Below are 16343 nucleotides of genomic sequence, written 5' to 3' on the forward strand. Positions count from 1 at the left end.
TGGAGGGGGATGTAATCCCCTGATGCTGGGGGAGCTGGTTCCAGTGTCTGTCTAGATCTGGTTGTTCTCCGCAGGAGTCTCCTGGCGAATGAAAGGATGCCCTTTGCAGGGAGCGTGGATGGAAAGGAATTAAGGCACTATTGTAGGATGTCAAAGAGAGAGATTTAGTTACTGGCTCAGCTTTGGACTTCTCAGTGTTACCTGGGATAAATCAGTTTGCATCTCTCTCTCAGTTCCCTCTCTAATAGTGGTTCCTCAGCTTCACTGAGTGCAGTGAGGACAGTGTGCAACCACTGTAAATCTCTGCTTGGGGTGGGGACAGGAAAGCACAGAAGCACCTGGATCTTGCTTAGTGCAAAGCATCTGCTTTTGTATGCTTTTTCTCCAACTCCTCTTCAAGCTTCCTCTTGCTTCTTTCATTGAACTTCTCCTTCAGACAATGTGAAAGCCATTCAGCTGGATTTTTTTCCCCCACCTCCTCTCTGTATTTCCCAGCTATGAGATAGAGCCAAAAGTTTTGTCATACCTGACTTCAGCCACTGTGGAGGAGCACCCCACTGGCTCTTGGCCAACAGAACTTGTTAGTCGAGCCTTTTCCTCCTAGCTCTGCTGCCATTTGCCATCCCTTCCCAGTCCTGGTCCTTCTCTGCATGTCCCCTCCCTCCCACCGAGCGGGCAGGATGCATGGCTAGGTATTTTTCACTAGGGTGTTTTTCTTTACCGTCCCAATTCTTGAGCGTAATTTCCCGGGACAAGGCTTCCTGGAAAAACAGCTGCACCCTGAAAAACGGTGGATTTTCTGTACCAGAAAACCCTCTGCACTCACTTTGGGAAGGTCAAGGAGACTTTGAATGTGCTGGGCTCTTTAATCCCTTTCACAAGTGTCCTCTAATGGGCTGCCAGTTGCGATCTGCCTGTCCGCCAGCACCATAAAATGAGCTTCCTGCCCCATGTGTTCTCCCTCCGTTTGGGCTCCTCAGGCTGCTGGAACAGCGCACGGGAGAGGAGAGGTAGTGCTGCTTACAGGAATGAAACAAATGGGATAACAAAGTCTGCTTGTAATTCCTAGGCTGCTTGTTTCGGTTGAATAGCACTAGTTTTGTTCCTGGGGAACATCTCTGTCCTTTAGGCTCAGGCAGGAGGGGAGAGGCACTGAAAAATAGCTTTTACAGACATGTGAGACCCAATAAATTAGGACACTGTGGTCACTGGAACTGTTATTGTGGTTTAAACTGCTGCTGCTTACCCCATGGAAAGAAAGTGCTTGCTTTTTCATTAGGGGCTTAAAAGATTGATTGTTTCCTGCTGTGCACAAGAGCGTGTTGGGAGATTTTCACAACCTGGTTTGAGTCTTTGGAGACTGTATGGATGCTGAAATATCCTCCTTCGTGCCACAGCCGCCAGCCTTGGTCTCCTTTAACGTGCAAAAGACTGTTAATACTTGTGTTGCCAAGCTCAAATACTGGGCTAGGATGCCTGGGGTTAGTTGAATTGAAGCTGCTCTTTCCATTTCTCTCCTCCTCTGGGACTGTTTTACAGCTTGGCCCAAAAAGTACCAGGGGACCACCCATCGCCCCAGAGATCTGTGATCCCAGGCTGGGAGGGGTGCTCGTGCCAGGAGAGCAGATGGCGTGTTAAGGGCAATCAGGTGTTGGCTTTGCTGCTGAGGGTTGTCTTGGGCTGGGCTGCAGTAACAATGATGCCAGCCCACACTGTTCTGGGTTTTCTTCCCTGTTTTCTGCTGCTTTGACGCTCTTCCATCCCATCTCGAGGATGGGCAGCAACCTTCTGTGCAGGAAGCCACAGTATGCTGTGAATGGGTTTTATTGCCAAATCTCTTACTGCATCGCTTGGGCAAGTGACCTCAGGTACTCAGCTCTCTGCCTTCAGAACAGGAATAATCTGGTTTTTTAAATACTTGGAGTTCTACTGTCGGAAAGCCTGTGTAAAAGCTAGATTTTTATTAACTCTGTTACCAAGTGCCTCAAATCTCCTATGTCTTTATCTTTAAGCAGCGAGGTTAGTACTAGAAACTGAGGCATAAAAAGAGATTAGTGGGAAGCATATGAATTTAAGTAGTTCCTTATCTGGCCACTTTTGTTCTGGCAGAGGGGTGCATTGCTTATATCACATTGGAAGAGATTTCAATCAAATTTAGAAAATGCTTTTAGTCTGGAGCAAGCACTCCTCTAGGTGATATTATGCTGCTGTAGCTATATTAATGTAATTGTACTTTTCAAAGTAGTAAAACCTTCCCATATTGGCAAGACCTTAGCTTGACAGAAGACACCTCAGCAGCCCCAGGGCCAGGCTGCTCTGTGGCATCCACGGGTCGCTCTGCGCCCAGCTCTGCCCTCTGAGGAAGGAAAGATGCAGCTGGGGGAAGGCTGTGACTGAAATCTGCGGCAGCATAAGTACAGTATCAGTCTGCACACTCATATTGTCCTTGGCAAGTTGTATGACTGTAAACAGCAAAACATTCCAAGGCAGTCTTTTTTTTCTGTCTTGCCTGAGCAGTGAGGTTTCCCTACACATCTCTATTCTGATCTTATTGATTCAGCATGTAACAGAGTTATTTTTCCCCTTTTTTTCATTAAAGAAAATTGTAGGCCCCCCCCTCGCCGCCTTGTTATATTTGACATCTCTGTCTCTAGGTGGCAGAAGGCTGTTTCCAGTGGTTGCTTACCACAGCTTCTTGGCATGTGCACAGGCTTGAGGGATGTAGTGCCCAGCTGGAAAAAGGCAGACAACTTTCCCATTTGCGGTGGTGCCCATAAAACAGAAGTATCAAATCCAAGCAAGCGATAGCTTGTGTCCGTTCAGGAGCGCGTACTGTATGCTGCAGGGAATTGGTACAGAAGAGGCGAAATGCTGACTCTGAAGTCAGTGGTAAAATTTTGGTTGTCTTAAACACGTCTCCCATCTCGCACCTTAGATTTGACCAAGTATCTTTTTACCTAGTGGCGTTGACCAGGAGTTATAAACCCTCAAAGATGAAGGGAGATCTTGGATGACATCTTTGACTGCAGACCTTCCCAGTATAGTTTTCCTGTTGTGTCGGCTGTGACCGTTTCACTTTTCAGTGTTGCTGATGGGTTTGCATGTAGCATGCTGCTGTTGGCTGTCGCATTTTGTTTCCTTCAGCTTTCTTTTTCCAAGGTAACCAGTGTTTCTAGTAAATGGGAGCAGACAGAAAGGGAGAGCATCCTTCTGGCTCAGCAAGGGCCATCGTCTCCCTCTCTGCTCCATCCCTGTCTCTTAAACTCTTAGCTAGCCCAGAACGTGGTTGTGTTGTACTTTGTATCTCAGAGTCTGGTGAAGCCAAAGAAGGGAGTAAGGCAGTTTTACTGTGACTCCTAGTTTGAGTCAGAAGTAACGTGCCCACTCGCAGTTGTAGCCTGTTGCTGTGTCTCTGGAGCGCACCTTCCGGTGTAGCCTCATGTAGCCAATGCTGCTTACCCTGCAAGACTGCTCCACCATAAACAGAACAGGGAGCAGGGGTGGTTGGAGCTTTGCTTCACAAGTTCCCACTTTGAACTGTAGCACAAAGGTAGATGGTCTGGCTAGGAAGCCTTTTATATGCAAATATATTCCTTAGGTTTCCATCCTGATGCCCACAGTCAGAATAGTGTGGAGAATAAAGCAGGATTTTAGCCCTGGCTGAATTAACCAAGTCTAGGAGTCAGCCTGGGGTTAGGCTCTGTGCAGGCTCTGTCCATGGGGAGCTCCTCTAGCAGACGACGATTTCCCTTTTGGCTCAAAGGAGGTGGATGCTGTGTCGTATTTTATCTCACTGCATCTTAAGGGGCATGCAAGAAAAAGAAGTGGAGAGTCACGGCAGTCTCTTACCTCAGCGTCACAGCCTCCCCAACGCACCTTCCCCTGCCGCTGAAGTTCAGAGTAGCCCTGAAGCTGCTGATCTTTGAGCTGGTCCCTGATAGCTCTTGGCAGCCTGCTCCCTGCCAGTCCGTTGTGGAATGAAGTTCAAGCTCAAACAAAAATTGAGTCCAATCCATCTTAAACTCAACTGCTTCCTCCTTGAAAATGTCGGTGTAGTGACTAAGAGGGGTTACTGACCACGCAGGTTACATACCCGTCTGCTGAGCTCTTTCTGAGGGAGACGGAGCACGACAGGACAGGGCCGAGCAAGCTGCTGTATGATTTGTTTGTAATAGGAATTGGGGGGCTTAGGGGAGCACAGGGTCTGTCTGAGAGCGCGTGAGAGAACGTGTCGCACCACAACGTTCTGGCTCTGGCTCAGTACCTCCACTCCCTTTTCTATAATTGTTTGAAGTCTTCCAGATTTGTATCAGATATAATGAGACGATGAAGAAGTCTTTTGTGGTGACTTTTTCATGTAGTAAACATGGTCTTTCACAGCTCTGGGGTGTGGACCGTAATGAGCTTGGAACTGTTTGTTCCTCTGGCAAGCTGAAAGATCGTGAATGCATTGGAGTGAATTCACTAGGCATCTTTGATCAGCTCCATTAAGCATCGGCATGGGCTCCAACAGGCATTACGCTATTCAGCTATCCTATGAGAATGGGGTACTGTGAAAATGATTGTGTTAGTAGACAGGATGAAATAATTCAGATTGACAATCCATTTTTTGAGGATAGTCATTGCAGTGAGGTTTATGAATTCTTCCAGAACATAAGGGATTTGGGATTGAGTTTTAAGGAAGTATCCTATCAGTAGGATATTTCTTCCCGAAAGAGGACAGAAAGCATTGTATCTTTAAATACAGAGTTTGATCTTCCAAATGTGGGATTATCATTTCATATGTAAACTACAAGACATAATCTTCAGGGCTGCCTATTCCTTGTTGGACATATTGGAGTACTTGGGTGAACCAAAAGGAGGACAGAAGCACTGATTTCCGCCCCTTCTCTCTGTTATGCACACTCACGTTGTCTTTCTACATGGTGCTGCAAAAACCTTTCCTGCCATATGAAGCATGCCCAGGGCTGACAACTGGCACTAAGAAAAGGCACGGTTGATTGAGAGCTGGACAGAGCCTGCAAGACAAGGTGTGAACAAGTCAGGTCCAGCAGCCTCAGCAATGAGTGCTTTTCATAGCATGGCCAAGGGAAAAGCCTTCCTGTCTCCTCACTGTTTCTTCCTCTCGAGGCTCCCATTAATGTGCGACTCACGGCTGAGCCTTGTAAATGGTACTTCTGGTTACCCTTCATTGGCCCCAGGAGAGAGCAGTGAGTCAGAGCTCTTGGCCTTGTAGAGCTTCTCACTGAGCAGATCTGCTGGTAGAGCAAGAATGGTTTGGATGAGAACAAGCAGGCTGGATGGCCCACACTTCCTTGTGACCTGCTGTCTACCAAAGTGCTGCACTGAGTGCAGGGGGAGCAGTTTTTAAGCTGAATGTCTTTACACCAGGGTGCATCAATAACTAATACTCTTGTTTGCCTCCTGTCCTCAGGGTTTTCCTGGTGATTTTGGGGAACGAGGACCTCCAGGCATCGATGGGAACCCAGTAAGTTGATAGCTTTTCCTCTTCTCTCTTTCTGTTGCAGTAGACAGCACATTGTGCTGCATCATGCTAGTTAGTGCTGAAAGAACCTTTTAAGTTTGGTGGCAGCTGCTAGCATTTGGGGGTTTGTCTTTCCTAAGAAACAAATGTATGTCCCTGCGTTGCTTAAGCATGCTGTGAATTCCCATGTTTGACTCAACACCCTGTAACTGCCAGGTCATCCCGTTGCATTTGCTTTCTGTCTCCATCTGTTGCCTTTCTTGCACCTTGGTCTTGACAGGTGCCTTCTCATCCTGAGGTTATGACTAGAAATAAAATCAAGAGAGAAAAGGTAGGGATGTTGCTCCTGATGAGCAGACAGTGGTTGGAGCATGTTGTCCGTACCCCAGGGCCTGATCCAAAACCTGTGACAGCCACAGGAATCACCTTGTTGACTAGTGTGCCCTGGATGAAGCTTTGTGTGGACATAGCAGAGAGACTTGGGCCGACAGATGGAGGGACGTATCATAAGGCACCACATATGGCTACTTGAGTGCACGTGAACCCTCAGAGAAGCAGGCCGTGTACTCAGTTGTGTAGAGGTCTGAGGTACACAGAGAAATAGGCATGTTCCTCTCCTTTCACCACATTTCACTTTCTGATGCAGGTTAGCAAGCTGGTACCACTTGGTTTGCCTCTCACTAGCCTGTAGAAGTAAGCTTCTAAAGTTCTCCAAGCTCAGTGCCTTTCCTCTCCTGAAGAGAATGCTAATACTGATGCAAAAAGTGCCAGATTCCGTTCTCCCGTGTCTGGGAGCACTGAGGGACAGACACCATAGCTCAGGCTTCTGCTGCCCTGCCCCATGCCTCAGCCGGCCCCGGCACTGCAGTGGGAGAAGTCTCCAGGCTCCTGAGTTCTTGGCCTCTCTCTGGTCTTCATCTGAACCCTGCTGGCTTTCTAAGAATGGGATGTATCTCCTGGGAATTGGGTCAGGATGGTCCCAGAGACCATTTAAGCAGCTGGATGCAGATAAGATTTATTTTGCTCTGCTCTTATAGCACTTAATACCATACAGTTGGGTATGTGCTGTGTTTTCCACTACTCACAAAACATGCCCTTGTGGATTGAAAAAGTTCTCAGACGTATTATTCTAAATTATTTTCTGAGTGACTTTGTTGGTTCTCCCTCAATTAGCGTGTGAGCAGTACTGATTCATCTTTGAAATTCCTGCTGTCTTGGTTATTCACACATAATCACAGTGCTGCTCTTGGCATTTGATGCAATGATTTGTGTGAAGTAACCCACTCCGCAAGTGTCTTCAAGTTCCTATTCACCATTTATGCAGCATAAAAGTTGTTTGCACAAGTGTCTCTAACCAGCAAGCCAAGCTCAGTTGCACCCCAGCCTTTGTGGGAGCTCAATACAAGAGTCACAAATGCAGTGAAATGAAAGAATTAGATTCCCAAGGAATACTTCTGCAAGACCTTTCCCATCCTTAGTCAACTTAAGCCATGGGTCAGAGTGGAATCAGTAGTCCCAAAGTAGAAGACTTTCTAGATTGTATTGCTATTTCCAGCCGTCCCACCAGGAAGAGCAGGAATCCTGGAGGTCAAAAAGACATTTTTTTCCAAATAACTTGTTTTGTTTTCTTTTAAATTTGCAAGTTGTCTAAGCCCCATTCAGAAGATGTGCTCAATGTTAGCTGAATGCCAGTTCCCAGAGCATCACAGAGAAGCAAATGTCCCTTCCGTTAATTCATCCAGAAGGATTGTTCTTCTTTTATCTTATCAACGGCTTTTAAATATTAATGTGCCTTGGAGATTGTAGAATGAAAACAGACTGTTTCGGCTGACTTAAAGGGAGGTTCACAGGGTCACAACTGGAGTCACAGACGCAGAAAAATGCCAGAAAGTCTGTTTGTGGAACACACAAATATGCCGAGTTTGCTAGGTAGAGTATGCAGCTAAATTGTAGGCAGGCGGGCAGGCTGCCACGGGTCCTGAACTGCTCCGTCCTCCGTTTGATCCACTGAGCACTTACGCTGCTGCCGCCTCTGCCGTTGCATGGGGATGGCTGAAGCCGACGGTCTCTGATCTTCTTTCCGTCCCCTCCAGACAGAGCAAAGACTCTTCCAACCGCAGGGGCGTTTTTCCCTCCTACCAACTTGCTGAGAACTGTTGAGCCATCACATTCCAGGTCCCCGTTCCCGGAGCGCTTTAGCTACTCTAATTAGTCTCTTAATCACAGGAATTAGACATGGGAAAGGACTGTTGATTCATCTCCTTGTCTCTTGTCCCAGTGCCTGATTCATGCACTGAAAAAAGGAGAATAGAGCCCAAATTTTCTTGCAGGTCAGGGACCAGCCTGTCCTTACTGATAGTCAGGAAAGAGCACCTGTAAATCCTCCATTTCCCAGGCCAGGGAATGGCTCACATTAAGAACTAATCCTCTCCGCGTCTCCCAGGGGAGTCCACCCCTCCTCTTCCACGAGTAAAATCTCTTGCGTTAGATGTGAGGCCGTGCGTTTCCACATTTACCCTTTCTCTTGAGGAATACCCACATGACATAACTCAGAAATCTGGGCAATCACTCGTGCAACTGGTGGCACCAAGAGCTGACCATCCACCCAGTCTTCATCCCAGCCACCCTTGGAGCCTGCAGAGCTTACTGGGAAACCCAGGCCAGCATGCAGCTCCTGTGCTCAGCATTCCTGGGGATATTCCCCTCTTGCTGAGCCTACTCATGCCAGGCCTCGACTAAAACCTTGAAGCCGACCTTATTACAGTAGCTCTGAGGACGCACAAATCCCACCCGTGAGGAACAATTGCTCCACAGATGTCCCAAGTATGCAGGAAAGGAACCGGCCATAAAAAAGCAATTTTAGGCTGGTTAAGATTATGAAACGCTTTTTGTGTGTGCTTGCCCAATAGTCCTTTACTGCACTTCCCATAAAATAAACACACATAACCCTTTACCCAAGGAGGCTGAGCACGTTTAGTCACGTTGCGTCCCCTTCTCTTTCATTCTTTCACCAGGCAAATCTTTCCATAAAAGGGGAGCTTTATTGCACTGAAGGGGGACTCCACCAGATGTGCACCATAAACTGAGCTGGTCTGTCAAAGAAAGTAGCCAGCGTGATCCAGAGCAGGGGTAGAGTTGTCAGAGCCAACGAGAAGTTTAGTATTTCCAATGCACTTGTTTTGAGAGGCCCCGTTGGAGATGGAGGTGTGTAAGAGCAGGTCCTTGCCCTGACAAGCAACCCGCTGTCGATGCGGCAAGGCAGCGGGTGATCTGCCGAAGGAGACGCTGGGACAGGCTGAGCGTCACGCAGGGATTGCTGAAGTACTTGGGGACCTGGGTAGCTGATTTGTGCAGGTCTGATGCAGCCTCTCTGCTGCGCTTCACCTGGAAATGCCATCAGGCACCTGCCAGCACTCCTGGCACCCACACGTCTTTGGGAAGCTGGCACAGAGGGGGTTTGTGGTGAAGCTGAGAATTCAAACCAGCCCCACAACCCCAGAGAGCAGTCTGTCCCTCCAAATGGTGAGCTCTGAGCTGTTCTTGAAAAGTCTCTAAGAGGAGCTGGCACTTTCCAAAATGCCTTGCTTGGGAGCGGTCTCTGAGACATGGCAAATGGGCGCAGAGCCCAGGATGAAATAAATCTCTTGCAGTCCATCTCCTGCTCTCTTTGGTGTGATTAGAGGTGACTTGTCCTTCAAGCAAGTGGTGGGTTCCCTGCAGAGAGCTCCCTGCTTCAGGGACACAGAGGTGCTGAGCCACCTTCCTGCAGACAAGCTGCAGCCCAAAGGCTGTTTCTGAAAATTAAAGAAATGGGTAGCTGGTGTTCTGCATGGGAGCCCGGATGGATGAGGCAGAGTGCAGGGGACGCTGCAGTTTCCTCACCTTAAACCAGCTCTTAGATGTAGTAGGAGCATCCCCAGAGCACCCCATGTGCCAAACACACTTCCAGGGCACATCAACCAGCCCCAGAAGCTGGCATACCCTCTCCTCAAATTACCCAGTTTAATTTTCATCCAAGTCTTCCATTTCTCATGAATTTTATAGTTTCTAAAGCACTCCCAAAAACCTCACCTTTCCCAATGCTAAGCAGCAGCTTTCCTCTCCTTCTCACCTTAGCTTTGCTGCCCCCGTGCCTCCTTTGCCCTGCCCTGGTCCCTCGCCCTGCCCATGCCTTCACCTTCACCTCACCTGGGGCAGGCTCCCACCCGCTCCCCTGCCTGCACAGTGAAATGCTTCTTTTATCCAGCCTGCTCCTGGGAGGGGAAGTCAGCCCTGCAAATAACTGCCAAACAACAAGCAGCCCTGTGTCTGGAGAGGCTGCGCTCACAAGCACACTCGTTAAGATGGAAGTTCTCGATCGCTTTGGCTGGGGAAGGGGCTGGGGGGGGGTGGGGACGGAAGGGGGAGGGACGGTCTTTTCCCTTTCCTCAAGTTCTTGAAACACTGAGCTGCCTTTCAGCCTCTGTTTGTCTACAAAGTGTCCGTAACCGTGTCGGTTCGTCTTTCCTTTTAGGGAGAATTGGGAGCCCCAGGTCCTCCTGGAGTCCTTGGACTCATTGTAAGTACAAAAACAAATGGAGATCTGGCTTCTCGGGGCTTTAACCCCTTCAGCCTGCATAACTGCGCACAGATTTTCTTCTTCCTGTGGCAGGGCAGCGAACAGGACGACTGTTTGTATGGGGGAGGCGTGACATCTGGGGAGAGAGGAGGTTGCCTGGTGGACTGGGAGGTGGAGGAGGGCAAACCCTTTCTAAGCCAGAGGGAACAGATTAAAGGTTTGCTGTTAGTGCCCTTATTCCTAGATAACTCGCCCTTTTGATAGCAGTTACCAGGGTATTTCTTCAAAGATGCAATGTTCATTCCACACCAGGATCTGTCGTCTTTTAAAAAGCAGGTCCCTGTATGCAGTAACCTAAGGACGCACAGTTCTTGCTCACTGGAGAGACCGTGGGCAGGAACCGTCTGTCCTCTGGGCGTACAGGACTTTTACCTGCACTCTCACCATCCCATTGCTAATCCAGGTGATTATGTGCACAGCCAAATTCCATCCTTCATTACACTCTTCCCCAGCAGGAGACAAATGGCTGTAAGGATGGGTGGCAACTCATCCTCTGGCAGCTGCGCTGGGGGTTAGTGAATGCCCAGCTGAACATCTTATGGTTTATTTTTAGGTCCCAGTACTTGTTTCAAGTTATTTCCTTCCATGCACAAAAAGTGGTAGGCTCTGTTAGTACGACAGCATTCTTTCAAAATGATTCCTCCTCGGTTATAATAATCCATGAAACCTTGATTTGCAATGAAAGGTTAAAAATCTTTCCCTTTTGTCTTTCCATAGCTTAAATTATAGGAGGGTGTATGCCAGCTGAGATCAAGGCCTCGATTGCCCTAGACATTGCACGAACATAGAGCACCAGACCCAGAAATCTTATACTCCGTGAAGGAAAAGCAGAGAATATTGTGGAACAAGTGGGTTTTTTACCCGTCTTGCAGATGGGGGATTGGGCAAAGGTGGTTTAAGGCTTCAGAAATTTTTTTGCGGAGCCAGGAATTAGGTCTGTATTTCCCCTTGTTAGTGGAGATGAAAGAAGCTACTTTAGCCGTAGCAGCAGAAAGGATGTGCTCCTAGCAAAGCACTGTAAGAGGAAAATTGCTATTTAAAAGCATATGATTGAGGGTACTGTCCAAATTGGATCATATTTCTCCTAGTTTCTGGAAAGATTTATCTTAACCTGGTTGCTATTATCTCACAGATATTTGTTTGTTAGAAAGTGAAAGGTCAGACACGGTAAATGTGATTAAGATCCTTCCAGAGATGATGGAGTCAAGAGGCTGCCCATCCTCCCCCTCCTCGCTGATCCGGCCAGTGCCATGTTGTTATGTGCTCGGGATGGACCGCAGGGGCCAGGAAAGACAGGTTTTGCCTGGAGCTGATCTGAAATGAGGACAAGGCAGTGTGTGGTTTCTAACCTGCCTTTGTGATCATGATGGTTTTGTCCCACATTGGCTACAGCTACCCAAATGGCACCAAATTCTATGTGAGGTACAACTAAACTTTTTTTTTTTTTTCTCCCTGAGTGGCCCCAGGATCTGGCATTGCATGTCCTAGACCAAGATTCAGCTCCATCACCAGATATCTGAAGTCTGTCACCTTCTCTGTCTTGATCCATTACGTCAGTCTGTACTGACACCTCAAGTTCTAATGTTTTTCCTGGAAAAGGGCAAAAACAGCAGTTCTCCTTTTGCTGCTAAGCCTGACCTGTCTTAAACTTTAAATATTTCTTCTCCCTTCCCATCCATTCCTGTTGTGAGCTTCTTCCTAGCCTTACTTTTAAGGCAGAAAGTTGGTCCTTCACAATGCTGTTTTTTCAGGAATCACTTGCAGCAGCAGCAGCAGCAATCAGCTGCTGTCTTTCCCAGCGAGTCTGTTGGTACCACTCTGAGCAGATAAAAATTGAAAACTGAGTTCAGATCAAACTGAGTCAGAACTTGTGTCCCAGGGTAATGTGCAATTCCTGAATTCAGGATGCTGAAGCATCTCTAGTGGGATTGATCTAAGTGATCTCCTCCATCGTCCCAGGGACAAGGAGGCACATCCATCCTGCCTTCTGCTCTCTGTGGGACAGCACCAGGCTCCTTCCCTGGGGTCTGCAGCACGGGGCTCACACTGCAGGGCATGGAGAAGGTGGCTGGGTGTTTGCTCCGGGCTGGCCCCTTGTCAGTCGCTTCCTTCCTTCCTACAGCCACCCCAGGGGACCGGCCGGGTTCCCGGCTGCCTCCACGCACCCTGCAGGTGTTTGGGTTCGCTGTTTGAGAGAGCCTGGAGAGCAGAATTAGATTGTAACTAAAGCCTCTTGCTCTCCTAATTAACTGTGTGGGCAAAGCTTTAAGTAAACGCCTTTCTGCAAGAAGCCTTTATGCTGGGAGGTATGAAAAGGGCATCTGTTCGGGCGGCTGCAGCCCAGCGCTCCCAGTGTGGCTGCGGGCCCGTGGCCACCGACCAGAGAAGCGCTCCTTCAGCAGAGCCTTCCCTGTTTATTTACACATTGCAGGCAAGGCTGGTGCACCGTATCACTCCCTCCCTTCATGGGCAGAAAGCAGTCAAAGCCTGTTTAAACGTCGGCCACTGAAGGCTTTCTTTTATACGTGCACACACAGGTACACGCAGCAACCGTGAGCTCCAGTGTCCTCCTGTGCTGCGGTTTCTCGTCCGAGTCCCAGTACACGATGCCATGCTGACTTCTCGCTGCAGCAGAATGGCCACACCAATGAGACACCTCTGTCCTTACCTCCTGTTTCTCCTCTCTCCTCCCCATATCACTTTTAGATATCGGAGCTCAGTAGCAACCCAAATTTCTTAACTGTTGCCTTTTTTTGCTATTTGGGTCTGTGTCCTTTTTAACACACCCTCAGACTCCCTCCAGAGAACTCAGGAATACTGTGGTGGATTCTTTCTGAGAACATGATTAACTTCATCAAGAATAAATACACTCTGGGATTGTCTTAAACCAGTTCAGTATTTTAATTTTTCAAATAGTGGAAGAGGGAAATTAATCCATTCAAAAGTTAGAAGAAAGATACAAAAAAAATTTCTCATCCTACCACAGTTGCAGACTTCACACTGGTTTCTTAATTAATTTTCCGTTATTTTGCCATTAATTTACTAGCCTGAATTCCTTGCCTAATTTTTAAGTGAATCCAGGAACCCAGGTTCCTGGTTTGGAGTCTGACCACGCTCCCTGACACCCCATCTCCTGTGGCGCAGGAACAGGATGCTCGTGTGGTACCCAGGCATCCCCACGCTCTGCCCAATTGCCGCGGCCATGCACAGGGGCAGCAGCGCCATCATGGGGGACAGCTCACATCTCCAGTTGTTAGTGTCAAGCTGCTTTGGGGTCTCTTCTTTGTGGTGAGAGCATGATGCGAACAGGAGCTGCTCTTTGTCCCTCACGGCCCTCGCAAGCCAACACCCTGGGCTGCTTTTACGTAGAGGCTGTCTACACGTTAAAAGTTCTTGACTCGTGCCAGGATGCTGCCCCTGCTGAAGTCAGTGGTGCAATTCCTATAAATTGAGGGATACTGAGGGACCAGATAGGAGAGGAATTTCACCCCACATATAGCTGTCCGTTGGTTTTGCACCTAATGACTTGAGTAATTTTCTTTCTCTTACTAGGGTGACATGGGCTCTGTTGGACCGATAGGCTATCCAGGACCAAAAGGCTTAAAGGTGAGATTGTAACTGAGCTGTGTGAGTTCTTGTTCTTCCATGGCAGGGCTAAAGATTATTCGGTTCCTCCCTTGGGTGACGGTGATGGTCCTGCGAGGAAGGATGGACAGTACTAATGCTTGTCTGTTGACCCAGGCACAGCACTGTTGAACAGAACACCCCACTGGCGGTGTGCAGTAGGTGTAAGTCACTGGAGAATCCCAGGGGCATTTCTCCTGTGCACCTCCAGCCCACGAAGGGCGTTTAAAGAACGTGTGATGGAGCACGTTTGGGAGCAGCCTGGCATTTGAACTTGGGGCTGCGCCAGGCCAGTGCTGTAGGTCCGAGCCACCAGCCCCATCGGGGACATCAATGTCATGGACCTGAGCAAGTCTTCACAGTGGCTCGGTCTCACTCCAAACTTTCTTTTGTTTCAGGGGCTGATGGGAAACCCTGGAGAACATGGACTGAAAGGTGATAAGGTGATCTGAATACTCCCTTATTGCACTGTGTTTTAATTTTGCATGTAAAAACCCCTTTCTAGCTTCTCTTTCTTATCCAGCACCATAGTACTGGTTCCACTTTGGTTGTCTCTTTGCTCCCATCCTTCCACCCTCCCTCCTTTCTTGACACTTCAGTTTTGATTTTTCTTTCTTTTACGATATCTGCCCAATTCCCTTTTCCATGGAGTTCTAGTATAGATCAGTTGTGCTCAGATCCAGTTTGGAGCTTCGGTTTCCCACTGATGATGATGGTAACTGTAAGATTATCTGGTGTTTCACTGGGCTTTTATGGTTTTATATTGGCTACGTGATGGGATAGGGAGGAGGATGAAGATGTAACAACACTGGCAGTGGGTTTGCATTAATGCATTTGGGGAAACACATGATGTGACAAAGCAGCACAGCAAACTGGATCAAGCAAACCAGCTGGATCCCCAGGAAGAAACTGTTCTGTGTTAGGTACCTCTGCTCCTGTTCAGAGAGGCTCACCTTGGTTCAGCTTCCTGTTGAGAGGAAATTGCCTCATGCCAAACTGTTATAAATCATTTTAGAGAAAGAGAAAAGGAGAGGGGCATTGATTACAATGATTTAGTGCTGCTGGCACAAAAACACGCAGCTTGAGCTAAATCAGCGTGAAGCTGTGTGTGTAAATGTCTCGCTGTCATGAGAACCATCCTCCTACAGATATTCGACTGTAGGATTTATTTAGTCTGAAAGAGTGGGAGGTGCAATCATTTATTGTTGTCTCTGCTCAGGAGGGCAATGGAAAATGACCATTAAGCGTATTCTCCTCCTCCTGTCTGATGTTTTATTCTCTTGTTAGATGTTTGCTTTTAGAGAATGATTTAGCAGCCCAGGACTGCACATGGGGAAAGTAGTGTCAAGCCAGTTGATTCCACTCTCCTTATATTATAACCGCTCTTTGCCAGGGCTCCTGTGTCTGCAGTTTCCACTTCTCCCCTGTACAGCCTTTTTGTAGAGGGAAAGGACAGGGCAAGAGAAGGACTTTTTCTTTAGGATAAGCTTAAGAAATTGTAGCTGGTTTCTTGACTCAACACCAACTCCCAGACCCCACAGACTTAACTGTCTGCTCCTTGGAAGACATGCTTGACTATCTTAGGAATCGCCAACATTTAAATCATTGTTTAGCAAAATGAACCTTCCTGGACATTACAGTCTCCATCACTTTACACAGACTGCTCTGTTTATCCCCAGTATTTCTCCAGCCGCTGCTGTCACAGTAACCCAATGGCTTGCAGCTCTCCCTAGAGTTATCCTTACAATACTCCCCAGTGCAGAAATGTCCATCCTCCCCCAGTAATCCCATGCTCAGTCTTGCAGCCTCTCTCCTGAGGTGCAGGAGACCTTTTCTCTCCCTTCCTCTCTACCTACCTCTCCCACTGCATTTTTCCTTGGGTAGGACAGACTTCCTTCCTGGCTTTCATTACAGCCCTTTCCTAATCCAAGACTGACAAACCATCCCTCCTACTCAAGCCTCCTTTGTCCCTAATGAGTTGGCTTTAGTTTGAATATCCTGGGTGCTATTAAACTCAGATCAGACCAACGATGATTTCAGAGTCAGAGGGAGCTTCCAAACATCTTGCATGTATCCCTTCCAGCTGTCCAAGAGCTAAAGGGCTGGGAAACAAAAGGTAAAGGAAAATGAGACGGACTTAGGCATTGACGGACACAGTTCTCATCTGCTCAGGTGAAGGCACGCAGCTCTGGCAACGCAGTTTTTAGCCAAAGCATCCGAGTTTGCTGCACTTGTTTGCACGAGTATAGATGAAGTTCATCAGCTTTCTTTACATTTGGGGGAGGATTTGGCCTGAAATAGCTTTGTGGTTTTTTTCTGTTATTTGGTTTTCTGATTTGTGGGTCTTGCTGTTCAGCTGGTTGGCCCAGTTTATAATACATCCCTTCTCCAACTGACCAAAAGGCTGTTGCGTTCATTTACTCACTGCCACGTGTCTTTAGTGAATGGCACCTTTAAGCCTTTTTATTTTCTCTCACTCCTTTTTGGGCATCATGAGCAAAACCACTCATCCCTTCTTACAGCTTGTTTACATTTGTGTTTTAATTGTTTGTGTTCTGGTACCACTAAGAAATTGAAATGATACCTGGTCTTGCTGCTTTTACTCAGTTTGTAGCA

General features: G+C 47.8%; 1 protein-coding gene across 1 annotated transcript in view; it reads left to right on the forward strand.

Moving 5' to 3' along the window:
- Positions 1 to 16343, forward strand: part of LOC129215463 (collagen alpha-1(XXVII) chain-like) — a 162588-nt gene that overhangs the window by 62557 nt on the left and 83688 nt on the right. Inside the window, exons 14-17 of the mRNA XM_054848650.1 lie at positions 5435 to 5488; positions 9999 to 10043; positions 13656 to 13709; positions 14126 to 14170. Of these exons, the coding sequence (XP_054704625.1) occupies positions 5435 to 5488; positions 9999 to 10043; positions 13656 to 13709; positions 14126 to 14170 (198 nt within the window). The remainder of the gene's footprint in view (positions 1 to 5434; positions 5489 to 9998; positions 10044 to 13655; positions 13710 to 14125; positions 14171 to 16343) is intronic.

Source organism: Grus americana, chromosome 20, assembly GCF_028858705.1.
Source record: "Grus americana isolate bGruAme1 chromosome 20, bGruAme1.mat, whole genome shotgun sequence".
In the NCBI taxonomy this organism is placed as follows: Eukaryota; Metazoa; Chordata; class Aves; order Gruiformes; family Gruidae; genus Grus; species Grus americana.